At 41.5% G+C, this 27,749-nt stretch overlaps 1 protein-coding gene across 1 annotated transcript; it reads left to right on the plus strand.

Moving 5' to 3' along the window:
- Nucleotides 1–59: 59 nt before the first annotated feature.
- cercam (cerebral endothelial cell adhesion molecule) lies at nt 60–26,232 on the plus strand. Its single transcript, XM_077019058.1, has 12 exons — nt 60–262; nt 2,661–2,771; nt 4,075–4,192; nt 4,659–4,793; nt 5,751–5,955; nt 6,171–6,290; nt 9,311–9,387; nt 9,602–9,708; nt 11,197–11,329; nt 11,813–11,940; nt 13,699–13,902; nt 23,026–26,232. The coding sequence occupies exons 1-12, from the start codon at nt 60–62 to the stop codon at nt 23,258–23,260; spliced, it is 1,776 nt and encodes a 591-aa protein (XP_076875173.1). The 3' UTR covers nt 23,261–26,232.
- The last annotated feature ends 1,517 nt before the right edge of the window (nt 26,233–27,749 follow it).

Genomic DNA, 27,749 nt, shown 5'->3' on the forward strand with positions numbered 1-27,749 from the left:
GGCAGGGCTGGAAAGAAAGGCGTCTTTCGGGACACGGGCTTTCAAAGCGGAACAGAAAAATGTTTCTCTGGATTTTGGTCTTCTCACTTGCTATCGCACGAACTGAATGTTACTTTTCGGAGGAAAATTACACCGAAGAGTCCGAGATGCAGCCGCCCACCGTCGTGATCGCTGTGATCGCGCGGAACGCCGCGCACTCTCTGCCCTATTACCTCGGAGCTCTGGAGAGACTCAACTATCCGAAAGGCCGGATATCCATTTGGTAAGTGATTCCACTTTTCACTGTTCATGGTTGTTTTCCACTGACTTTATTCGAAAGGGTGTAAAAATTAAACCATGGTGTTCTGACGTAGTTGTGCTCATTTGTCGAAAAATGCTACCGGTGCTGCTCCATCGTAAAAACTAGTTTATCACTATACATTTCCAGTTCTTTATTTCCCATAAAATATAGCATAAATCGGTATAATCACAACAATTACAAAAAGAAGTTTGTGTAGTGTTCGGTATAGTACTGTACTGACCATGGGAAGAAGGTTTTATAGGTTATTATAACTTCTTAAAATTTTCAGGGGTAGCATATCTCGATAGACTCATATCCTTTATCAAATGATGCTTCCAGTACAGAACCATATTATTTTATACATCACTGCTTATTTTGTGTGCACTGTATGTATAAGGGAAACATGGATATACAGTTGATTATAACTTCTTTATTAAAATATCCAGTATAACAGTATAATTAATGTACCTAGGGTTACAATGATAAATACAGGTTTTAAATGTGTAATAACTGTAACTTTATTTTTTGGGACACGTTTTGCATAAATATGGAAGTTTCTTTGTTGTATTGAGCACATTCAAAAGGTGCCCACACAAAATGTGTCCACCTACTGCAGAAATCACACTTCACTTTACCAAAAAAGCTATTAGGTACATATTAGTGACTTCTCTAATAATACAAACAGACTGTACAAATACAGTCATGATCTTGTCAGCATCATTTTCTAGCAAGGAGCACAACACACAGTAATAATCTGCACTGCCTAGAAACAGTGGATTCTCTAGAAATAATCATGTGGTAAAGAGTAGTAGTAGCTTTACAGTACATGACACAGTACAGATTGATAGTTGCATCACTTTTGTGTCAGATGATGGAATTTACATGGATTTTGAGTAAAGAAAGCTTTTGATGGCAGTGCTTGATACCACTGACCTTTACACTGCAGCAGTGCACAAACCCTTTCACGTTGTGCCTTGCTAACAGCTCGACTGGACAGGGCTCATATTCCTGCTCTGGAGATTGTCTTCAGCAAACAGCAAAGTGGCATTTTACCTGGTAACAGTAATATCAGTGACTTGTAGATGCCACATTATTTTAACAAAGGTTTAACCCTCACCACTGAAATGCCTCAGCTGCTGGAATTGTGCTGCTTGCTGTTGTCTCTCTATTTACGCCGCTGTCGTCCTAATTACTGTTTCAAAATATACACTATATTGCCAAAAGTATTCACTCACCCATCCAAATTATTGGAATCAGGTGTTCCAATAATTTCCATGGCCATAAAATTAAGCATCTAGGCATGCAGACTGTTATAACAAACATTTGTGAAAGAATGGGTCGCTCTCAGGAGCTCAGTGAATTCCAGCATGGAACTGTGATAGGATGCCCCCTGTGGAACAAATCCAGTCGTGAAATTACCTCGCTCCTATACATTCCACAGTCAACTCTCAGCTGTATTATAAGAAAATGGAAGTGTTTGGGAATGACATACATTGTACATACACAGATAACAGGTATACATAAAGCTGTGAAAGGCAAACATATCCTACTCTCAAGAGTAGTTGAAAATGTGTCTGAATGAAGACTAAATGAATAAGAAGGAATTATTAATGTTAAATAAACATTAAACAGAGACGATATATTCAAGAGGTGTGTAGGCCTGCATTTACCTCTGCTGTTGCATCACAGAATTGAATGTCTTTTTGGGGTAAAATGAAGAACACAGACACTGTGGTGTCGAAATGCCTTTATTAATCTTATCTAAATCCCCTCCAGTGGACAAAGAAATGGGACCATCAGAATATGTACTGGTCTTGTTCTCTTTGGGAATCTTGTGTGATTCCTGACTGGGAACTTGCCCATCATCAGTTTGGCTTCTTCTGTATGGCTTGATATGGTTGACACTGCACTTGTTCTTCGACACTGAGACACTGTAACAATCTTACAGAAACTTACAGAACCTTACAGAATGAGATGGTGTAACAACCTTACAGAACCTTACAGAACCTTACAAAATGAGACGGTATAACAACCTCACAGAACCTTACAGAATGAGATGGTATAACAACCTCACAGAACCTTACAGAATGAGATGGTATAACAACCTCACAGAACCTTACAGAATGTAACAACTATGCCACATGTTGACTAAATGACAAAATGTCCAGAGAAGCCAGGCTCAATTCTTCCTCCCTTTCTTCCCTGCTTTCTCATGTTGAACAGAAGCACCTCATCTCCAACACTCCAATAACCTGTATTCTGGTGCATCTTTTGTGGTAGTTTTGCATTTGCCTGCTTCTGTTTTTCTTTAGATTTGGAGATGTTGTCTGCTGCTGTATTCATCAGATATTTAACTGCCCTAAATGTCTTTATGCTCTAGGGCGGCGACAGACCACAACTCTGACAACACCACTGCAGTCCTCCGTGAATGGCTGACCATCATGCAGCAGTTCTATCACTACGTAGAGTGGAGACCTATGGACAAACCTGTGTAAGGCTCTGAATTCTCATACTGATCCTCTCGTACTGATCCATTCTGAATTCTCATACTGATCTCTCGTACTGATCCATTCTGAATTCTCATACTGATCCTCTCGTACTGATCCATTCTGAATTCTCATACTGATCCTCTCGTACGGATCCATTCTGAATTCTCATACGGATCCTGTCATACTGATCCACTCTGAATTATCATGCTCATCGTTTTATGACTGTCTCAGTGTTGTTCATACATACACACACACACACACACACACACACACACACACACATGCAGTGGTATGCAAAAGTTTGGGCACCCCTGATAACAACATGGGAGCCTCAAAACAACTCTCAAATGACCTGAAAACAACGATTGTTCAACATCATGGTTTAGGCGAAGGATACAAATACATATTGAGTAGTGCTGGGCGGTATACCGGTTCGCACCGAAAACCGGTGTTTATTTTTGTTGTCATACGAATTTTTCATATACTGGCCACACCGGTTTAAATAGCCGAAACATGTCCGGAACGCAGCACGGTCGTTAATTGTTTCTCAAGGGACGCTGTTTATTGCTGCGCCGCTAAGCACACATGCAACAGAGCGCAAATCTAGCTTGCTGAAAACGAAGGATGTTCTGAACCACAAATTCTTCCAAACATTGAAGTAAAAGATGATGCACCAAAGGAACTTTTACCAAAAAAGTTACCCCAAAGGAACTTTTTTTTAGATTATGTCTCTCACAGTGAACATGCACCCAAGATGAAAATTTCAGATCCCTCCATGATTTCTAAGTGGGAGAACTTGCAAAGTCGCACGGTGTTCAAATACTTATTTTCCTCACTCTAGTTAGGGTTAGAGTTAGGGGTAAAGTTATTTAGGTTTAAAGTTAGGGTTAGTTGGGGTCAAATTTAGCTGTTAGTTTTGTTCAGTTGTGCAAATGCAAAGCCAAAGATGATTTCATCATGGTTCTCATCATCCTTTTATTTCAGTCTCCAGTAGGCTTGGTCACTTCCCCCCTGTACAAAATTGAGAGTGAGCTATCTTTCATTTTGACTCTGACTTTAAACTTTGACAACTTTCTATCTTAGTAATTTGAGCTTGGATGGATGGATGGATGGATGGATGGATGGATGGATGGATGGATGGATGGATGGATGGATGGATGGATGGATGGATGGATGGATGGATGGATGGATGGATGGATGGATGGATGGATGGATGGATGGAGTTAAGTGAATATTCAGAGTGAGAGTCGCCGTCAGAGTAAGTGTTAAGAGTGAGAGTCAGAGTGGCGTGTCTCTCCTGTGCAGGTCTTACGCAGGGGAGCTGGGTCCCAAACACTGGACTAACGGTCGCTATGACTACATCATGAAGCTTAAACAGGCAGCACTCAACTTCGCCAAGAGACGCTGGGCTGACTACATCTTGGTAATAATAATAATAATAGTAATCTTTATATGTATATCACCTTTCATACATACATGTAACTCAAAGTGGTTTACAGAATAAATAAAAGAAAAACATAATAAGTTAATAATAAAATTACAAAAAAAAATAGAAGACAACAATAAAATAAAGTAATAAAATTACTAAAATATTAAAATAATTAGAAGAACAAATGTAATTAAGTAACATAATGTGATAAAGTAATAAAATAATTTTAACCATCAAAGTTCATCAAAGTGTCTTAAATCCAGTATGTGTTTTAAAAAATGCTAAAAACAAATTCAGTACAGGTCTTCCTTCAAGGAATCCTTCATCCAGATATGAAGATGTGGTTATCAGGGTGATCCAAAGGCCACCGTGCTTACTCATGTCTATTAGCTTTCCTTCATGGTTTGTGTGGCTAGCTGTGTTAGCTAGGTGTGTTTTACATGTGTTTTGTGTTCTGAAGTATGCAGATGCAGACAACATCCTGACCAACCCAGACACACTGAACCTCCTTATGGCAGAGAACAAGTCTGTCATCGCCCCTATGCTGGACTCTCAGTCAGCCTATTCCAACTACTGGTGCGGGATCACTCCACAGGTCAGTCCACAAGTCGGTACAGGATCACTCCACAGGTCAGTACACAGGTCAGTACAGGGTCAGTACACAGGTCGGTACAGGATAAGTCCACAGGTCAGTACAGGATCAGTCCACAGGTCAGTACAGGATCAGTCCACAGGTCAGTACACAGGTCAGTACAGGGTCAGTCCACAGGTCAGTACACAGGTCAGTACAGGTCAGTACACAGGTCAGTACAGGATCAGTCCACAGGTCAGTACAGGATCAGTCCACAGGTCAGTACAGGATCACTCTGCAGGTGTGTATGGAAGCACTCCAAAAGTCAATGGTCCTTTGTGCAGGATCCCTCCACAGGTAAGTGTCCTTCTGTTTTAAGCTTCCATGTTGGAGGTTGTTTTCGCAGTGTTCACAGAACCTGCTTCTAGACCAAGAAGTTCTGGGTTCCTGTTCCTGGTTTCTGGGTAGATACCTGCTGCTGTGTCGTGTGCTGTGTTAGTGTTTGGGTCCAGTTCATGGTTAGGGTTAGGATGTATTTGGGTGTGGTCAGATGTGTTTGGGTAGGTTTGTTAGTTGTGTGGCTGTGGCCAGATGTGTTTGAGTGTGATTGTCAGCTGTATGGCTGTGGCCAGATGTGTTTGGTTGTGGTCAGGTGTGTGTGAGTGTGTTTGTGTGTTGTATGGCTGTGGTTAGATCTGTTTTGTTGTGGTCAGATGTGCATGTTAGGCTTTTTTGTATGTGAATGTTTTTGTCAGTTGTATGGCTGTGATCAGATGTATTTGGTTGTGGTCAGGTGTGTGTGAGTGTGTTTGTCAGTTGTATGGCTGTGGCCAGATGTGTTTGGTTGTGGTCAGGTGTGTGTGAGTGTGTTTGTCATTTGTATGGCTGTGATCAGATGTATTTGGGTGTGGTCAGATGTGTGTCTGTGTTCGTGTGTTGTATGACTGTGTGATATGTTACATCTGGTTGTATTTGTTTCAGGGCTACTATCGCCGCACAGCAGAGTATTTCCCCACCAGGAGGCGCTACCGTGAGGGCTGCTACCCTGTGCCCATGGTGCACTCCACCATGCTTTTGGACCTGCGTAAAGAGGGCACCAAGAAACTGGCCTTCCACCCCCCCCACAAAGACTACTCCTGGCCGTTTGATGACATCATCGTATTCGCCTTCTCCTGCAGAGTGTCTGGTACGGTTCCCCCTGCACTTCCTTCCTGCAGGTTTATCTGGGGCTCTTGGCAGTAATGGATTCACAGTTCAGGCATGCTCTAGAAAGACTGCATAGAAGAGCACCGTCGCCGTGTGCCACTGTGGCCTGTTGAGGCCAGCCCTGTTGGTAGCCCTGATGGCTGAAGCTCTGAAGCTGAGCTGTTGCTGAAGCTGGCGTGCTTTCTGCTCTTGCAGAGGTCCAGATGTACATATGCAACAAAGAGCGCTACGGCTACCTGAACGTCCCGGCCAAACCGCACCAGACTGTCGAGGACGATCGCATCAACTTTGTCCACCTCTACCTGGAGGCCCTGAGTGAGTGAGTCTGGCCTACATTGGCTGTTGATCGATGACATTACTTCCTGTGAGGTAGTACGTGACCCTGGTCTGTCTGCTGGAACACTTCTCTCAGTTTTACTATGAGAAATACACTATTTAGGCCGAACCTTTGTTAAAATGAATAAATAAATCATTCAATTACATCCAAAACTAAGTCCAAACTACCTAAAAAATGCTTTTTGTACTGCATGGAGCAATTGACAGGCTGATCTTAAAGATCAAGACATAGTATCCCAGAACCACTTTAAAACAACAGATAACTGTTGTGGAACTGGTATTTTAATGTCTGTTTGTCTCTGGAGTGCTTCATTGCCGCTCTTCTTGTATAAGAGGTTGTTTGGTCTCAGTTTTTAGTGAGAGATATCGCTCCAAGACAGCTAGACAGGATTAGTTTACAGATATTCTGACCGAGGAGAGCATAATTGCTGCTGCTGTGTGCGATGGTCTCTGCTGTGTGGCCTAGATGGTGCCGGTGTGTGTGACCTGCAGTCTGTTGCTGTCGTTTGTGTTTGCTGTATTTTTACTCATGGTTATCGGTACTCAAGAGGTCATGTCTCTGCTTTCTTATGTTCGCCAAACACTTATTGATCTTCGGCCAAATGTGAAAGCTGAAGGTTTCGATGGACAGTATCCGTTGCCACCGTTCCTGTCACAGGTCCAATTCACCTGTTACGGGCTTCGGCTCGGTCCTTCCGACAGTGGGGTCATCAAACCAGCACACGTGTGATGCTGCGTTCTCTGATCACATGCCTGTCTTATTTGAAGTTGAATTGTTTTCTACAGCAATTATAACCTATGGCCCCACTCGCATTGCCAGATCTTCAGTCCTTCCACCGCCGGTCATTTCTCTGTAGCTTTCAACCAGCTGTGTGTTCAACCTGATTTTATTTCTTCCAATCTGGAGGAGCTCACTGTCTGGTTTAATTCTTCTTGTCAAACCATTCTGGACGCTGTGGCTCCACTCAAATCAAAGAAGACCAAAGCTAAATCTGAACTATGGCTCAGTGAGAACACTCGTACAGTTAGACAGTAGTGTTGCAGAGTTGAACATAAATAGATGAAGGACAGGCTGCAAGTCTCACTTCAAATCCTTAAAGACTGCTGGCGCCATTACCAAAAGACTGTTAAAGAATACCCACGTGTGTTGTTTAAAACTATAGACTCAGTCCTTAACACTTCACAGCCTGTCTGCACTGAAACCTCTTCAGAAATGTCTGATACATTTTTTCACTTTTTTATTGATGAGTTGCTACAATAAGGGCTTTTATCTCAGCACCTGCCTCTAATCCTGCTGCCTGTGTCACATGTTCTGCTGCTTTTAATCAGTTTGAGCCTGTGACTCAAACTTTTAGAAGATGTGGTTCATCATATTAAGCCCTCAGGTTCTCCCCGTGATGCTACTCCACGTCGATTCATTAAAGAGGCCTTTTCAGTGCAGGTCAGTCAGTTCTTGCTATTATCAATAGCAGTCTGTCTGCTGCTGTGGTTCCTGTGGATTTTAAACACTCAGTAGTGCAACCCTTAATTAAGAAACCTGGCCTTGATCAGTCTGTGCTGGCCAATTTTAGACCAATCTCAAGATTGCCTTTTCTTTCTAAGATTCTAGAAAAGATTGTCTATACTCAATTAAAGGCTTTTCTTGAGAAGCATGACATCTTGGAGGTTTTTCAATCCCATCTCAAAGCCCTTCATAGCACAGAAATCACACTGTTAAGAGTCTTTAATGATATTCTTCTGGCATCTGATTCTGGTGATGATGTAATTCTTATTCTTCTTGACCTAACCGCTGCCTTTGATACTGCTGACCACGGTACCCTGATCTCTTGCCTACAGGATCTTGTAGGTATTCGAGTCACAACTCTGCAGTGGGTAAAGTCTTATTTATCTGGCAGAACTGTTTCTGTGAGTGTTGCTGGCTCTGAATCCTCCTCGGCCCCCCTTTTAAGTGGAATTCCTCAGGGATCAGTCTTGGGGCCCCTGCTCTTCTCAATTTACCTGCTTGGGATCCATCTTTAGAAAGCATAGAATTTCCTTCCACTGCTATGCTGATTACACCCAGATTTATGTGCCACTAAAGCGCAATGGTGGATTTTCACTGACACCTATTCTTACATGTCTTGAAGATGTTAAAGATTGGATGGCCGTAAATTTCTTAAACTTTAATGAAAAGAAGACTGAGATTTTAGTGCTAAGACCCATTAGCTTTTGTGAAGCATCCAAGGTGCAGTAATGAAGTCTAGCTTCCTTTTCCTAAGAAAACTGGTAAAACCTTTTCTTTCTAGGAAGCACTTTGAGACAGTGATACATGCCTTTATTACAACTCTGCTAGACTACTGTAACTCACTCTACGTTGGAGTCACTCAGTCCTGCTGCACGCCGCTGCACGTCTCTTGACTGCAACGTGCAAAAGAGAGCACATTACTCCTGTCCTGGCTTCACTCCACTGACTACCTGTGCATTTTAGAACTCTTTTTAAGGTTCTTATATTTGTTTTTAAATCTTTAAATGGTCTTGCTCCACTTTCTCTCACAGAAATGCTCTGTCCATATTCTCCTGTCTGAGATCTTAGGTCATCTGACCAGATGCTCCTCCAGACAAAGAAATCTAAGTGGAAGCTCAGAGGGGACAGTTCATGTTTCATTGTTGCTGTGATACGGAACGCATTGCCATTACATGTTAGACAGTCGCCAACATTGTCTATTTTAAAATCTAATCTTAAAACACATTTTTATTCCCTGGCTTTTAATCAAGCATGAGACATTGATTTTACTTGTTTTACTGTGTTGGCTGTTTTTAGTACTGTACTTAATTTGTTTGTACCCATGATCTTAATTATTTTAACTGTCTTCAGTCTTTTTATTATGTCTTTGTATATTTTTACCTATCTTTGTATCTGCTGCAGTACTCGTAAAGTGCTTTATAAATAAAGTTGGTATGGTGGTATGGCATGTGAAGGTCTCTGCTGTGTGTGATGATCTCTGCTGTGTGTGATGTAGTTGATGGGCCACCCATGTACGTGTCTCGCTACATCCACGTTCCTCCGCGGCAGACAGACCTGATGGGCTTTGACGAGGTGAGAATACCGCAGGGTCACACTGACATCCCACCCTCTGAAGACACACACACATGCACACACACACATACACACACCCAGGGCAAGGCCAGGGGATTCGTTTGAAAGCTTACCAGCGTGAGCCATAATTACTGTTTGTTCACAGTTCTCCACTTGTGCATGTGAGTAATTACTTAAAGGCCTAATTGTGTGTGGGTCTGTGTGTGTTCTTCAGATTTACCTGATCAACCTGCGCAGACGCCAGGATCGCAGGGAGAGGATGCTGTGGTCTCTCTACGAGCTGGAGATCAATGCTAAAGTAGTGGACGCAGTGGATGGAGCGTCAGTAGTTCCCCTCTACAACGCCTGCTAACCGCTAACTGCTAAGGGCTAACCCTATCAGCTCTCCACTCCCTCACTGTGCATCAGTTCATGAGACACAATCTAACCCTCCTGATTTAAACACCACGCATGGTGCTGCGCAGTATTCGTAAGCATGAGAATATGTGCGTGTGTGTGTGTGTAGAGCTCTGAACAGTAGTCACGCTAAGATCCTGCGTGTGTGTGTGTGTGTGTGTGTGTGTGTGTGTGTGTGTGTGTGTGTGTGTGTGTGTGTGTGTGTGTGTGTGTAAAGAGCTCTGAACAACAGTGACGTTAAGATCCTGTGTGTGTGTGTGTAGTAGGGCTGCCACAAACGATTATTTTTATAGTCGACTAATCAACGACTAATTTTTATGATTAGTCGACTAATCGGATCAAATGTTAATTGAATATAAAACATACAGCTTATCACACTAGAATGCAGCTGCTATTATATAACCATCATTAGATTTCAGCTATATGTTAACTAAAACTAAAAACAATTTATATCATAGTTCATTAAACCTTTAATGAAATATGCAGCTTGTTGCAACAAACTGATTAAAATAAGGATAAGGCAGTGGCTTATACAACACAAATATAAATACATTAATAAAGAAATTCTTTTCTTTCTTTCATTCGTCTCTGGCATCAAACTTAACTACATTTAAATCAAATTAGGTAGGTACCTGAAACTAAGGAATTATTCACAAAAATAAAGTTTTGGTCTCACTGACGTTACAGAAAACACATGAATGCGTGCTAAGGCTAATAAAACAAATCGCCATCGCTAATGTTAACTTTTACAGCTACCACAATGAGCAAGTACTAAGTTAATGCTCATTTTACGCTCATTTTAGCAGCTAACTAAATTTGAGACATTGTCATAATCAGTCACAACCTTTTCAGGAGCTTGTACATCGCGGTTGTGCTGCCGTGGAATCTGCCTTGCAGATATTGCATTGCACGCGTTTCTCTTTCATTTTCTTAGTGATCCCACACTTTTGAGATCCGTAGCCGGGTAGCCATGATACCAGAGCCTGTCTGTATAACGTCCTGGGATGTCGTCCACTGCCTACCAAGGTTTCCACTACTGCGCATGTGCGTCAAGGACAGAAAGGCAGATGCAGCAGTGGAGCAGTTTGGAGAGAAAAAAAGTAAAAAAACAAAACAAAACTGACGCATCGACTATTAAATTAGTCGTCGACTATTTTAATAGTCGACATAATCGTGACTAGTCGACTAATCGTGGCAGCCCTAGTGTGTAGAGCTCTGAACAGCAGTGACGTTAAGATCCTGTGTGTGTGTGTGTGTGTGTGTGTGTGTGTGTGTGTGTGTGTGTGTGTGTGTGTGTGTGTGTGTGTGTGTGTGTGTGTGAAGAGCTCTGAACAGCAGTGACGTTAAGATCCTGTGTGTGTGAGTGAACAGCAGTGACATTAAGAGTGTATGTGTTTGTGTGTGTGTGCATAGAGCTCTGAACAGCAGTGACATTAAGATTCTAGGGGTTGACCTTCTCCCTGGATACTACGACCCTTTCTCTGGCCGCACACTAACCAAAGGAGAGGTGGGATGCTTTCTCAGCCACTACTACATCTGGAAGGAGGTGAGTGACCAAAACACACCCACAGACACACAATCTAAAATACATGCACTGATGCAAGCTGTAGGGTAGCTGTAGCTGAAGGGTTCTGTGTCCTGGCTTGGTCCCCCGAGCTGGCAACTACACTGTGTGTGTGTGTGTGTGTGTGTGTGTGTGTGTGTGTGTGTGTGTGTGTGTGTGTGTGTGTGTGTGTGTGTGTGAGGATGTGAAGATGAGGACTGAAGGATGTGTATGAGAATGAGGATGAGGACTGAAGTGTGTGTGAGGATGAGGACTGAAGGGTGTGTGTGAGAGTGAGGATGAGGACTGAAGGGTGTGTGTGAGAATGAGGATGAGGACTGAAGGGTGTGTGTGAGAGTGAGGATGAGGACTGAAGGGTGTGTGTGAGAGTGAGGATGAGGACTGAAGGGTGTGTGAGAATGAGGACTGAAGGGTGTGTGTGATTGAGGATGAGAAGAGGTCTGAATGTGTGTTCACTCCTCTCAGATTGTGGACATGCAGCTGGACAAGGCGCTGGTCTTCGAGGATGACGTGCGCTTTCAGGCCAACTTCAAACGCCGCCTCATGCAGCTGATGGAGGAGGTGGAGCTAGCAGAGCTCAACTGGGACATCATGTGAGTGACACCTGGCTGTCAACATATTGTTATGGAGACGCCTCTGGCTATTTATAGCTTGTTGAATTTAAGCAAATAATTACATAAGACAGACCTTTAAACTGTGTGTGATCTAATGTCAACCTGAAACTGAAAAAATGAGAATGTTTTTTTAAATACAGTGGGTACGGAAAGTATTCAGACCCCTTTAAATAGTTCACTCTTTGTTTAATTGCAGCCATTTGCTAAAATCAAAAAAGTTCATTTTATTTCTCATTTATTTCTCATTATTTCTCATGTATAAATGTAGAAAAATCTTTACCATAAATGTAGAAATCTTTGCAAATATATTTTTAAAAAGAAAAACTGAAATATAACATAGTTATTCAGACCCTTTGACCTGTATTGAGTAGAAGCACCCTTTTGAGATGCTTCTCAAAAATGCTGCTTTTGAATGCCGCAGTAAGTTTTTCTCACCTAGATTTGGGGATCCTCTGCCATTCTTTTTTGAAGATCCTCTCCAGTTCCATCAGGTTGGATGGTGAACGTCTCTCCAGAGACGCTCAATTGGGTTTAGGTCAGGGCTCTGGCTGGGCTAGTCAGGAATGGTCACAGAGTTGTTCCGAAGCCACTCCTTTGCAGAGTTGTATAGTAACGAAGTAGAACTACTTCACTACTGTACTTAAGTACTATAATGCTGTATCTGTACTTTACTGGAGTATTATTTTTTTCTCCTACTTCCACTTATACTTCACTACATATTTTCCATCAGTTTAATACTTTTACTCCGATAAATTTTTTATGTGCTGTATAGTTACTCGTTACAATTATAAACATGTTAGCTGACGCTGTCACCGGGTCAAGCGATCAGGCTGTCTTATGGGAAAACTGTGCATGCTCCGGTCGCGTCTCGTTTACTCTGCTGCTGCCTTCACTGAACACTTGAGCTTCGTAATCTAGGTTCACTTGACATGTCGTGACTGCCGCAAGGGTCCGCGCGGCAAAAATGATGCAATCGCGGAGGCTCCGCCCATGAGCGTTGGCCATGCGCGCGGTCGCATTGCGAGGTCGTGCACCTCTCGATTTTTGTGCAAGCGAAGTTACAAGGTGGAATTCATGCACTTTTACGGCACTTTGAAGGTCCATTTTCAGTATTTTCCAGCACCTTCAGCTTAATTTACATATTTATACAAATACACATATACTCAAAATTATTCCAAATAATTTGCTTTTTATCTCATTAAAAGAGATGGTACCGTGTTTGGTAACAGCAGAAGAGCAGCATAAGTGCAAATACTTAAGTACAAAAAATGCTGAATACTTCTGTACTTCTACTTAAGTTTTTAAAGAACACTTCAACTTCTACTCAAGTCAATTTTTTGATAGAGTACTTGTACTTTTACTCAAGTATGGGTCTCTAATACTTTATACAACACTGCTCCTTTGTTATTTTAACTATTTAGGATTTAGGGTCATTGTTTCACTGTTGGGATTGTATGGTGTCAGACTGGGCCGAAGGTTCAACTTCCAATGAGACAATGACCCTAAACACATAGTATTATAGTATTCAGGGGTCTGAACACTTTCCGTACCCACTGTATGTTCGCACGGCGTAAGTTTCAATAGCCATTACTGCAGTGTAGTTTCTCCAGCCCAGTTCAGGTGTGCTGGGTCCTTGCTTAGAACAAAAATGCGGACTGGCTGGATTTGGATTTGCTACATTACAGTGTCACATCGCCCACTAGTGATTGACCTGCGCTGTGTGCATGTGTGTTGCAGATACCTGGGTAGGAAGCAGGTGAACCCAGGCAAGGAGGAACCGATAGAGAATGTGAGGAACCTCGTGTTTGCGGACTACTCCTACTGGACCCTCTCATACGCCATCTCCCTGCAGGGGGCGCAGAAGCTGATCAACGCTGAACCCATCTCTAAGATGCTGCCAGTAGACGAGTTTCTGCCCATCATGTATGACAAGCATCCCAAGTGAGTACCGTCCCTGCAGCCTGAAGAAAAAACACATGTGAAACGCAAAGAAAACACTCCGAAAATACACGTGTGACATGCAAAGAAAATACACAAGTCAAATGTGTTGGCTAAATGAGGCAGAATAAACAATATAGTATGTCTAATATATGTAGTACGTCTAAGCAGTCTTGTCTAAGCAGCTACCAGTGGCGTCACTCATAATTACATAGCTCATAATTACACTACTCATAACATAACTCATAACATAACTCGTAATTACACTACTCATAATAACATAACTCGTAACATAACTCATAATGACACTACTCATAGCATATCTCATAATAACATAACTCATAAATACGCTACTCATAATAACATGACTCATAATTACACTACTCATAATTACATAATTCATAATTACACTACTCATAATAACAACTCATAACATGACTCATAATTACATAATTATGTAATTATGCTACTCATAATAACATAACTATTATTATAATAGTAATTACACCTCTCATAATATGACTCATAATTACACTACTCATACTAACAGGCCTCAATTACTCTACTCATAATAACATAACTCGTAATTACACCTCTCATAATATGACTCAAAATTACACTTCATAATAACATAACTCATTACACTACTCATAATAACAGGCCTCAATTACACTACTCATAATAAAATAACTCATAATTACACCATAATTACACTACTCATAATAACATAACTCATAATTACACCTCTCATAATAACATAACTCATAACATAACCCCTGAACTGCCCCGCATTGTGTACAGCCTCTTGCTACAGACAGCCTGCCATGACTCCTGTGCTGACAGCAGTTTAACCAATCCTGATACTCTTGGGTGTGTGGGTGTGTGTGTAGTGCTGGGTGTGTGTGTGTGTGTGTGTGTGTGTGTGTGTGTGTGTGTGTGTGTTTGGACATCTATCCTTCCAGTCTTCTCTCTCTCTCTCTCTCTCTCTCTCTCTCTCTCTCTCTCTCTCTCTCTCTCTCTCTCTCTCTCTCTCTCTCTCTCTCTCTCTCTCTCTCTCTCTCTCTCTCTCTCTCTCTCTCACTCACTCACACACACAGGCCTGATAGTTTTCAGGCGCCACGCCGGAATTCCGGCGTACCGACATATACGCCAGAAAAAAAAAAGGTTTGCTTAGTGCATGAGTTAAAGTTCTCCGTCACCACGATTTCCGTCATTTTAATTTTTTGGGGGGGAAATCCGTCAAATCATAATAGTAAACCACATGCGCGCGCGTGCTATCTGTTTTGAGGATGAAATATGATCCTCTCACTGGCGCTCATCAGCGCTGGATGGATGACGGCGGTGTCATTTGATTGACTTGCGGGTCATCCCGCCTTCTGATTTTCGGACATTACGTAAAAAAGCTACCTCCCTCCTGCCTTAAGTCCAGTTTGTTTTGGTCAGTTTATGTTTTCAACTTGTTTGGTCGTGCCGAAGACATTATTGCTCCGATTCAATCGACATAATCATCATACAGGTGGTCCACGAGTTACGATTTTCCGTGGTTACTACACATCTCCCATTTACCATATAAAGCCTCGTTTGGACCCAAGTGGTTCTGCGTCGTAAACGGAATTTGGTGTTTGGTGTGCGCGGCATCAGGATAGGCCTTTAGCCTTAGTTAAATGAAGCTACGGATAAAGGTATTTGCCAAAAGGCTAGCTTTAGGATAGGATAACTGCGTATAGTACGTTATTTACGTACAGAATGTACGTATGTTCCGATTTACACCGAAAATCGATTTACGACGGATCGACGTCGTAACCCGGGGACCGCCTGTATTTCAGACATCGGAAGAACTTCAGAGGTAGATACAAGATAAATTCAGTATTTTATCTTTATTCTGATGAAGTTTAATTATAAGAAAGTGTTTTTTTTGAGCCGGTACAGGTGGTCAGACGATCTGGTTCATCATGGCCGCCTTACGGCGTAAGGTGTAATACATGAACAAAAGCACAAAATGTATGTCCTAATAATCCAACACAAAATATTTATTAAATATTTTATATATTAAAACTAACTATAATCATAATACTTGTAATTATTTTAAACTTTATTTGCATAATTCTTTGAGTTGTCTGAATAAATAATTAATCATGCCTGTTTTTAACATATTGTGTCTAATTGTGTTAACCAGTGATGCCGGTAACGTGTTACTTAGTAACGCGTTACTGTAGTCGGACTACTTTTTTCAGTAACGAGTAGTCTAACGCAACTACTATTTAAAAACTAGTAGTCAGATTATAGTTACTTATCTAAAACATCGTGCGTTACTATTTCTGCATTTCGGGGGAACGTAGGTTATATTTATTCATTCTTATTTTTTGGCTACACGTTTCTTACGCGGTTACGTAATCTCTGCTCTGCGGCGCCAAAGTCAGATGGAAGGAGAGGTTCGCCTTTAGCAGCTGGAAATACAGGCATTATTTTGATTTTATTTCGGCTCAGGAAGACAACATTAAGGTCCGTTGTACACTCTGTCCTGGCGACAGAGTGCTGTCTACTTTCAAAAACACAACGTCAAACCTGAAAAAAAAAACCGGGGCTTGGCGGCGAACGTAAATTGTTACCGGGCGGGGTGTAAAATGGACTAAATTCAGTATTATATCGCGATCGATCGATCGCCGGTGGTTGGCGCCAGATCGAACTAGTAACTCATTGAATCATAGATGTGGATCAGAGGTAAATAAACTAGATTTTTTTTCGGCGTGAGATATCGGAAGTGTGGCGTGTAAGCGTGTGAAGACAGTCAAATGCGTGTGTCTCAATGCGTGAGAGATGGCAACCCTGTAAGTGGGCGGAGTTGAACAGAAAGACTGTCTTATTTATTTATTTAAAAAACATGTAGGCCTAAGCCTATTTCAAGAAAAAGTTTACAAATGCCAGTGTCATTTTTGATGTTCCGGTTAAAATACATGTCAATAAAGTGAGTATTGGCAGAACTGGTAGTCATTTTCATGTTATCAGCCTCTGCTGAAAGTAACTAAAAGTAATCAAACTTAGTTACTTTTAAAAGCAAGTAGTCAGTAACTTAACTGAGTTACTTTTTAAAGAAGTAGTCAGTAGTCAGTAGTCGGATTACTGTTTCAAAGTAACTATGGCAACACTGGTGTTAACAGAATCTTTAGGTTACAGCATTTTCTCAGAATATTAATAGAAATTTGTTTTTTTTTATTTCACCATAATGAGTACCTGACTTATTTATTATTAATTAATTTAAAGATTAATTATTAAATATTAAAAATATGGTACACTTCCACAACACCCCCCCCCCCCCCCCCCGCTCAAAAAAATGTCAGGCTCAGGAATTTTTCCCACTATCACCCCTGCACACACACGCACACACACACACACACACACTAGGGGTGTAACAGTACACAGAGGCGATCTTTGCATAGAGGTGTGGCTAGGCAACTGCCTTGGGCCCCTCCCACTGCAACCCACTGTAGGGGCCCCCTGATTAAGCCAGGTTCACACTACACGACTTTTCAGTCGTCAGGTTTTTGTGCCGTTCGCACTACGCGACTGGTTGTGCTGTAATCGCGAGTCTTTTAATTGTTGTGGCTTTCACACTACATGACTGATCGGCGACGCGGGCTCACGAATTAAATGACTGGGGAATTGCCGACTCATCTGGCTGCCGTCCAAAAACACGAGAACACGAAAATGAAACTCTCACGAGAACCAGCAACACCACATAGAAGAAAAAAACAATGTACATGTACGCCACATTTTCGTTATTATTTTTTTTTATCGTTTAAACACTCCATAGTCCCAAGTTGCCAGAATTATTTCATCTCTCCGTTGCAGTGAACATAGATATAATCAATTGCACTATTTATCCAGTGCTGTCACAATAACTTAAACACAGTGTTGTAGTAAAGTTGTAAGGAAGGTGAGGATTTTGTGTGTTTGCTGGGTTACTGTTTTGAAAGCATTCTTGAAAGTTTTTTACATTCTTCAGAGATATCTTCAGCGGTGCCGCGGTTCTCTCTCCGCGTTCCCATTGGCTGTAGCTAGACGTTGTTCCCATTGGCTGTAGCTAGACGCTGCTGTTGACTCAGTCGCCGACTGGGCTAGATATTAAACATGCTAGATATCTGCCGGGCGTCTGCGATGAGTCGGCGACCACTCTGCGACAGCTCGGCGAGCGTCTTTCAGCAGTTCACACTACTTGACTGAGCGATGTTTTGCCTCCGACCACTTGACTTGATGTTTTGCCTCCGACCACAGTTTCTGTCGGCGATCTTCTGTCGGCGACTGAAAAACCAGCCTAAAATCGTGTAGTGTTAACCTGAATTTATTTATCGCATATTAATGTTGATGGGCCCCCTAGCTAAATTCACCTTGAGCCCCCAAATTGCTAAGTCCGCCACTGACAGTACACAAACATGGTATGGACCCCACGGTTCAGTATGAATTCGGTATGATCGGGAGGAAAAAAGGAAGAGGCTGGATCTCTGTGCGAAACTACATACTACCATAGTCTCCTACATACTACTACAGTATACTACATATTACATACCACTACATATCACTACAGCCTACTACATACTACTACATATCACTACATAATACTACAGACTACTATATACTACTACATACTACTACAGCCTACTACAGACTACTGCATACTACTACAGCCTCCCATTATGCAAGGACACCATGACTTCTAATTCATAAAAAAACGAAAAAAAAAACATGGTGGACGCTAATGCAGAAAGAGGGCACATACATGTATACTTTAATATAAATATACTGTCAATAAATCAATCAAAATTTATTTATATAGCGCTTTTTACAACAGTTGTCACAAAGCAGCTTTACAAGTGTCCGAGTCCAAGCCCCCAGTGAGCAAGCCAAGGGTGACAGTAGAAAGGAAAAACTCCCTAAGGGCATGAGGAAGAAACCTTGAGAGGAACCAAGACTCAGGGGGGAACCCATCCTCGTCTGGCCAATGCCTGTCACCATGACAATTTAAAGAGAGGAAAACAAAGAAAAGATGTGAGGGATAAATAAATTCTATCTTGGTGTGTATTTATGTACATGAGTTCTCTATGTAATTCCTATTCAGTCCTAAACGTCTTGATGGTTGGTAATGTTAGTCATAGCCAGTGTTGGGAACGTTACTTTAAAAAAGTAATTAGTTATAGTTACTCACTACTTGTTCAAAAAAGTAACTGAGTTAGTAACTGAATTACTCTATAATAAAAGTAACTCGTTACCAGGGAAAGTAACTATTTGCGTTACAGTTAAAAAAAGGTTATATGCCAATGAATAAGGATGTTTTTGAAAAAGCAGTTTTTACAGTCAGTTGAAATGAGTAGATCAGAAAGGTGTTTAACTTTTGATATTTATTGCACATCCACAAAGGCAATCCTTTAAAATCCCAAATCTTTGTGGAAAAAAAAAAAAAAAAAGCAAAAGTAAACAGTTGCACTATATAAAGTGCATTTACATCTATCAAATTAAATTAAATTCTCTCAACCTGAGACAACTGGTTTGTTCACTACAGAAGTAAACAACAATAAAACCTCTATTCTTAATTAAATAAATCAAATACCCAGTCTGGTAGACATTCAGGAACTTCAAGTATTTTCTTAAATAATGTTTATATCACCTTGAAAATGCTAAATTTTCTTCGGCTTGCACCTGACGCCATTTCGGCCTCTTCTCCGTTTGTGTCGTGTCACTGACGTGCTTCGGCGTGCATGTAAAAACACTGGCTCTGATTGGCTATCATAACGCTGCCTTAGCCAATCACTTACTGAATTGTTAAGTTAAAAAGGTGTACAACTGTGACCTATCGAGATCTGTTACCCCTCACTAGCCTGGGCAGCGGTCCGCTCGGATTACTGTTAGTATATCAATATATAGTAACGCACTGCTTTTAATGACCAGTAACGTCAACGGCGTTGTAACGACAGGAAAAGTAACTAATTATATTATCCCGTTACTGACAAAATGACGCCGTTATTTTTAACGGCGTTATTCGCAACACTGGTCATAGTAGAGGATAATTCAGGGCGGTGAGAGGGCCCAGGGTAGTGGGTTTATCCTTCATCCACACTGGTTAGTCAGGGCAGTGGGTTGATCTTCCATCATATCTGGTTAGGCAGGAGGTGGCTGGCCCAGGGTGGATCTCTGGAAAGGCTCGTCTCTCCTCATCTCAGTGTTCATCTCAGGCGGGCAGCCATGTGGAGAAAATAAAACGGAAAATTAGCTCTGTATGAGGACATATACAGGACAGATGAAATTTTAACATTTTTGGAGTGTGGCAGCAACTCTGACATTAAACTAAATTATTACAGCCTAGCTAAAAAGGCAGAACCAGAAGGTAACATAGACTTGGAGCATTCTGAGACATTGGCATCCATCCATTACACCAGGGTTTACACAAGGAGTCTCGACCCTTGGATGGGTCGCAAGCCAAAAAAAAAGGGTCGCTAAAAAATAAATGTTAAAATAGTTAATAAATTATTATATTAATGTATTATACTTTCGCGAGTGACCGTAGTTATCAAACGCTAAACTAAATAAGTAGGTTTTCAACCTAGACTTAAAGATTGACACTGTGTCAGTCCCGGACACATTCTGGAAGGTTATTCCAAAGTTGTGGGGCCTTGTAAGAAAAACTCTTCCCCCTGCTGCTACCTTATTAATTGATGGAACTAATAAGAGGTCAGCACCCTGTGATCTTAGTGGACGTGGGGGTTCATAATTGGAGATAAGTTCCTGGAGGTAATCAGGAACAAGCCCATGCAGTGCTTTATAAGTCAGTAGAAGAATTTTAAAATCAATACTGAATTTAACTGGGAGCCAAATGCAGGGCTGATAGGACTGGTCTGATATGATCTAATTTTCTAGTTCTGGTCAGAACTCTGGCTGCAGCATTTTGAACTATTTGAAGTTTATTTAGATGGCTATTTGAGCATCCTGACAGTAATGAGTTACAGTAGTCTATCTAGTCTGGAGCTAACAAAGCGTGTATCAATTTTTCTGCAGCATGCTGTGATAATGCATTTCTTAACTTAGCAATGTTGCGGAGATGTAGAAAAGCTATCCTAGTAGTATTTTCTATGTATTTATCAAATGATAAGTCAGAGTCGAGTAGGACGCTGAGATTTTTGGCTACTGTGCCAGGTGTAATGGGGTAGAGTGCAAGATTTATCATTAGATCTGATCTACTAGAAAGCAACTGCTCACTTTTATTGCTCAGTGCTTTAAAATGAGAAAATCCAATAATATGAACCATTATATGGCTAATTAAATAGTGTTTTCTTAGCAGACTCTACCTATAGCTTTAAAGCCTGTTAACTAAATTTCCTACCAGAGGCTATTTTCAGGATAATTATCAATAGCATATTTCATTGTAAACATATTTATTGGGTATTACTACAGTAAACTGACAATTGCTTATTGGTAGGGACAGACCATATTACAGTATAGGCGAGTATAGTTTGGTGAGCCCCTATCAAGACTTTTTTACAGGAGACGCCATATGAAGTACTTAAGCAATAGGTTTATTTGTTTCATTCATCTTGTTTTCAGAGTTTGTAAGAGTTCACAAACTCGATGCCAAAATTCGTTAATGTTCAATTTCAATGTTGGACAAAGTTTTTATGCTAGTGGTATTTAGCCATGTAGTGCTAAATGTGTGCTATGCTATTCTGGGCTGTCTAATAATGCTAAGTAGGTGTTTGGTGTGAACAGTAAACTTCTATTTCAAAATGAAGGCTATAACTGTAGCTGTTCTGAAAGGCTTTTTAGAACAGCTACAGTTCTAAAGGCATTTATCCCCCGTCTTCTCCTCGTTTATTTTCTAAACTGATAAACAGTCCATTATTTCGGGACTTCAACAGAAGTGCTAATCTTTGGTATGTAAATAAATATGTGGAGTATTATACGTTCATGTGAGCCCGTAGTATGGTTGCTTTTGTCGCATTCTGGATACTGTACTGTATACTACTACGAGGACCAGTATGCAGTAGCCTATCCAGTATGTACTGAGAGCAGCAGGCCTGTCACTAGCGTGAGATATGTTTAGCAATGTGTACAGCTATGTTTTCCAGTTGCAATTCGCCTGTGAACTTCAGTTCCTCATTACATTCACTGTTCTTCGCACGTAAGATGCATGTACCTTGTGCTCACACACAGGATCTTACCATTTAATGTCAGTCTCTAATCCACACACAGACACACACATGATCTTATCATTTCCACAGACAAAGGCTTCTTTCTCTCTTTCTCTCTCTCTTAATGATGTTCGGTGTGATGTTTTTTCTGTTTGGTTTTCTGTGTAATTGTGTCACCCTCTGTGTGTGTAATTGTCACCCTCTGTGTGTATAATTGTGTCACCCGCTGTGTGTGTAATTGTGTCACCCTCTGTGTGTGTAATTGTGTCACCCTCTGTGTGTGTAATTGGGTACCCTCTGTGTGTGTAATTGTGTCACCCTCTGTGTGTGTAATTGGGTACCCTCTGTGTGTAATTGTGTCACCCTCTGTGTGTGTAATTGTGTCACCCTCTGTGTGTGTAATTGTCACCCTCTGTGTGTATAATTGTGTCACCCGCTGTGTGTGTAATTGTGTCACCCTCTGTGTGTGTAATTGTGTCACCCTCTGTGTGTGTAATTGTGTCACCCTCTGTGTGTGTAATTGGGTACCCTCTGTGTGTAATTGTGTCACCCTCTGTGTGTGTAATTGTGTCACCCTCTGTGTGTGTAATTGTCACCCTCTGTGTGTATAATTGTGTCACCCTCTGTGTGTGTAATTGTGTCACCCTCTGTGTGTGTAATTGGGTACCCTCTGTGTGTAATTGTGTCACCCTCTGTGGGTGTAATGGTGTCACCGTCTGTGAGTGTAATTGTGTCACTGTCTGTGGGTGTAAGAACAGTGGTCTGTTCCTGAGATGACGCACAACCTGTGCCATCTACCCTACCACTGATTCTGTCTGTTCTTTGTGATCTTTATATATAGTTTATACATACAGTGAGGACTACATATCCCATTAAAAGTACTCTGAACTTATCTTTTACTAGTGAGGACTACAGATCCCATTAAAAGTACTGTGAACTTATCTTTTACCAGTGAGGACTACAAATCCCATTTTCTCAACCGGAACCTGCAGGCCTTCTCCACGAGCCCCCTATTGGTGCAGCCATGCCATTATGCGGGTGACCGAGAGTGGGTGAGCGACACGGAGACCTCCACGTTGTGGGACGATGACAATGTGCCGACAGACTGGAGGGGCTCCTACAAGACCCTTAAAGGAGGGGCCCCACCTGCCGGGGTACAGAGCGCCTCCTACAGGGACGAGCTGTGAAGTGCAGGGTCGGAATGGTTGGAATGCCGTCGTTATTGCGGAATCCTGTGATTGGCCCTCCCACTGACTTCATCCGTCCCTCTCCTAAGATGATGATGATGACGATGGTGATGACAATGGTGGTGATGATGGTGATGTTACTTTGTGTAGACATAAAGACTGAAGGTTCTTTGGAAGACTGACAAACTATGAGACACACACTTGATGGATGGAAGCTGTTCTGTGAACCCAACCTGTTTTTCCTTGTGTGAGGGTTTGAGGGTGTATATGAATGTGTTTCTGTATTCTCAGGTAGGTGCAATGTGTAAGTGATCATACAGCAATACAACTTGTATTCTTTTTGTATTCCATAGTTTCTGGATTTGGATTTTAATATTTAAATGAGCGATGTTTAGTATATGAATGAGGACACTTTAACTGCCTTAGTGTAAACAGCCATTTTGCACACCATGCTGACGATAATCAGAGACAGTTCAGAAGGTGAGTGCTTGGTCGTTCTCACAGTTTTATCTTCTATATTCATTACCCTCAAGAATTCTCCTATTTATGTCCTTAATTAAAGCCCTTTGCTCTGGTCCTCCTGTTCTGAAGAACTGAAGGAGTTTGTTATTTTGTCCTTTAAACAAAAACCCTCAAATTAAGAATATGAGAATATGAATCTTGGGAGATGCCCCACCACCCAAAAAAATGTTTTAACATTTTTATATTGTTTGTAATGTTTTTACATCCATTATTATCAGGTAATGAGGTTGGTATGAGGTTCAGTTCCATCCTATAGAAACACTGCACATCACTGTCGTTGAGCATTTACTTATCCAACTGGGGGCGCCAATGAGCAATTAAGCAGAGACGTGTGACACCGGCATACATATTACTACTGGCACCTAGTGGTAAGAATGTGGAGATGCTACTGTCCAGCATGAGCAGACTTAAGTACCCATCACTGGAGGGCCTGGCAGTCACTTATTTGTAGAAGGGTTTTCATAATAATCTTGGTTTTCAGCATTTGTTCCGTGTTGTGTGGTCGGGCTGTTCAGTACTCTAGCACATGTGACTTGTTCACTCTCAAGGGTTCAGAATCCTCCAGCCTGAATCAATAAACGTTCGTCGACACAGAACATGTGAAAGTTAACCCTCAGCACCTGGACACGGTTCTGCACACACAGGTCAAACCTGGTCTTGAATTAAATGACACTGGTTAGCTGATGAAGACAGTATCTATTTATTAGACATTTAATTAGCATTTAATTAGCTTTAAAGGCTTAATGATCTGGGCTGGGTGTCTGAAAAACATTGATGAAAGACATCTTTAAATGGCACGGGGAGTGTAACACTGAACACACACTATCATTTCAGGAGAACTGAACTCTGAACTCTGCACTCACGAGTGGAACACAGGAGCTACAGCACATTGTGTAGATGTGGAATAGGCATAATCATAAACTAAAGTGCTACTCCAATAGTGAACCAGTATTGAAATGTACTTGTTTGAGTTGTTTTATAGTGAAGTCTTCAGAATTGCCTATCTAGTATAGCAGCAGTCCCCGACCTTTTTTGCTCCACGGACCGATTACATGTCAGACAATATTTTCACGGACCGGCCTTTAAAGTGTGGGGGGAAAATATGATGAAAAAAATATACGACTTGCATAAAAACAAATATAAAGTGCATAAAAATAAAACTCACCATATGGATATAATTGAGAAGAAAATCTAAATTTATTTATTTTTCTTCAAAATAAACCATTACTCAGACTGATCGTCGATAAAAAAAAAAATTCTGTGCGGCCTGGTACCAGATGACCCATTAACCAGTACTGGTCTGCGGCCCGGTGGTTGGGGACCGCTGTAGTATAGTACAGAGAAAGCCCTCACACAGTATCACATTTCTCAGACTCTGTCTCTGCTGTGCTGGTAAACTCATGTTGTTTTTTAGTTTTAAACTGTACATCTCTAACATCTGCAGAATCAATAGTAGTTTTAAAATAAAGTCTCCTTTCCACACCACATTATGAAACATTCAAGGGCATGCCTTCGAACTTTAACAAAGAAAATGGATTTGATCAGGTGGTCTCAACGCCATTGGCATAATTTTTTCCACGTGGAGTCATGGTGCGGGAGAACCCACATGTATGGACGGACCGTCCTCATCTGGATATGTGTTTGGCTCAGGGGGGACGTGGCGCAGTTTGTGTCTTGCGCCTCTCTTCCTAGAAGATGCTGAGGACGTGTTCTTATTTGGAACTTTGATCACTGGGTTTCTGCTGATTGGATTAGGCATTGCCCTGGTGTATCGGGAAATTAAAGGAGTGGGGTCAATTATTGAACGCCCACGCCAAGTGCCCAACATAATTGATGCGGTGGGTAGAGCTGTTGGAACACAGACTGTGACTGTTAAAAAGCTGGAGTTGATCATGGATGGAATCAATGCTGTATGCGTGAAGTTGGATCAGTTGGGAGACCACCGACTTAAGGGGAGTTTGTGTGCTCAAACGCTCAAGGACGAGCTCCTTGCTAAATTCTTCATTCATGATTATCTGCATTGGCGCCCAAACAAATTTCTCCCAGAAGGTCGTCGTCTTGGTTACCTGCTCCTACCCCCACACAGAGACTGTCAGAGATGGCTCTCGCCTTCCACCGCAAACTTTGACTCAAAGACTGTGTGCCAGGCTTCTGGCTCCCACCCTCCCCATCTGAATGGATCACGCCTCTCACTGCTTACTGTCTGTGTTATCAATGCTGTATGTGCTATGGGGATTTTTGCATGCACACAGATTGTTGTCCTGTTCACAAGAATAATCTGGTCATATTTTTTTGTCTCCATCTATTGTTTATCTCTCTATGTTTCTCCCTAATCTGTATGGCGGCGCCTTGAAGCGTGGCCACTCTAGGTTCTCGGTGCTTTACACCGGGGTCCTGGGGAAAACTGAATTTCCCACTCGTGGGATCAGTAAAGTTTGTCATTATCATTATCATTATACCTGGTCTCTTTGGCAGGGATGGTGTCCAACCCACCTGGGATGGCGCCGCCTTGTTTTCCTACAGCATAAACAGGCTAAACCGACTGTCTGCGAGCTGCCAAGAGGCGTCATCTAGTTGCAACAGAATTAAGACTGTCAGTGCCCCAGGTTAAATTAAATTATAGGAAAATTAAAATATGCAATATGACCAATCTAAAAATTGGATTACTCAATATTCAATCACTCAATGCTAAAGCAGCTATTGGGAACAAGATTATAAACTACCAGACAGAAACCTGGATTTGATCTGGTGAATATTTAACTCTAAATGAAGACACCCCTGTGGGATACAGTTATGTACCTAAACCAAGATTGTCAGGCAGAGGAGGAGGAATATGCATAATCTACTGAAATTCTTTAGAAATTCATCAGAAACACTTTGATATCTCCAATTCTTTTGAGATGCTATCTATTAATATAATTAATCTGGCTACAAATAAGAATGCTTTCTCACTTACTAATGTGTACTGCCAGGGCCCTACTCAGACTTTATAAATGATTTCAGCAATTTTGCAGCAAATTTAGTAACAAAATAATAATGGTAGGAGACTTTAATATACATTTTGAGAAGGCGGAAGATCCGCTGAAAAAGGCCTTTACTTCAATATTGAACTCTGTCGGCATTACACAGAATGTAATGGGACCTACTCATTATCACAATCATACTCTAGATTTCATTTTGACGCTGGTTATCGACAATAACATATATATATACGATTCATCAACCGCAACACAGTTTATTGAAACCCTCCCAGACTTAACTACTTTAACATACTCACCATCAGATCCAGAGGAGCTAGTCTAACCGACTGCTTAGAGAAAACCTGCAGATCAGCTCTAGATATAGTAACTCCACTAAAATATAAAAAGGCCAGATTTTTAAAAGATTGCCCCGTTGTACACCGACCAAACTAGTAACAAGTATGTAAGTTAGAGCAGAAATGGCGATCTACTAAGCTGGAAGCATTCCACTGTGCCAGGAAGGATAGCATTATTGAGTACAAAAGGACACTCATTTCTTTTTAGTACTATTTCTAAACTTACAAAAAATCAAGCAGGTGCTGAACCTCAGATTTCAGGAAACCTAACTAGTAATGTCTTTATGGATTTCTTTGATAATAAAATTGAGAACATTACACTAAATATAAATATTTTAAAAATGTAAATGTGCAAATGTGCCATATTTTGTCAATTGTGATTTTTTACACCCCAATCGAAATTTGTCCTTCGCTTTTAACCCATCTGTGCAGTCAGAACACACACACACACACACACACTAGTGATTAACTAGGGGGCTGTGGATCACACATGCCCAGAGCGGTGGGCAGCCCGGCGCCCGGGGAGCAGTTGAGGTTAGGTGCCTTGCTCAAGGGCACCTCAGTCATGGCCTCAGGTCTGGGAATCGAACCCACGACCCTCCGGTCACAAGACCAGTTCCCTACCACCAGGCCATGACTGCCCCTTTTTTT

The sequence above is a fragment of the Brachyhypopomus gauderio genome, chromosome 10 (assembly GCF_052324685.1).
Source record: "Brachyhypopomus gauderio isolate BG-103 chromosome 10, BGAUD_0.2, whole genome shotgun sequence".
Classification (NCBI taxonomy): Eukaryota; Metazoa; Chordata; class Actinopteri; order Gymnotiformes; family Hypopomidae; genus Brachyhypopomus; species Brachyhypopomus gauderio.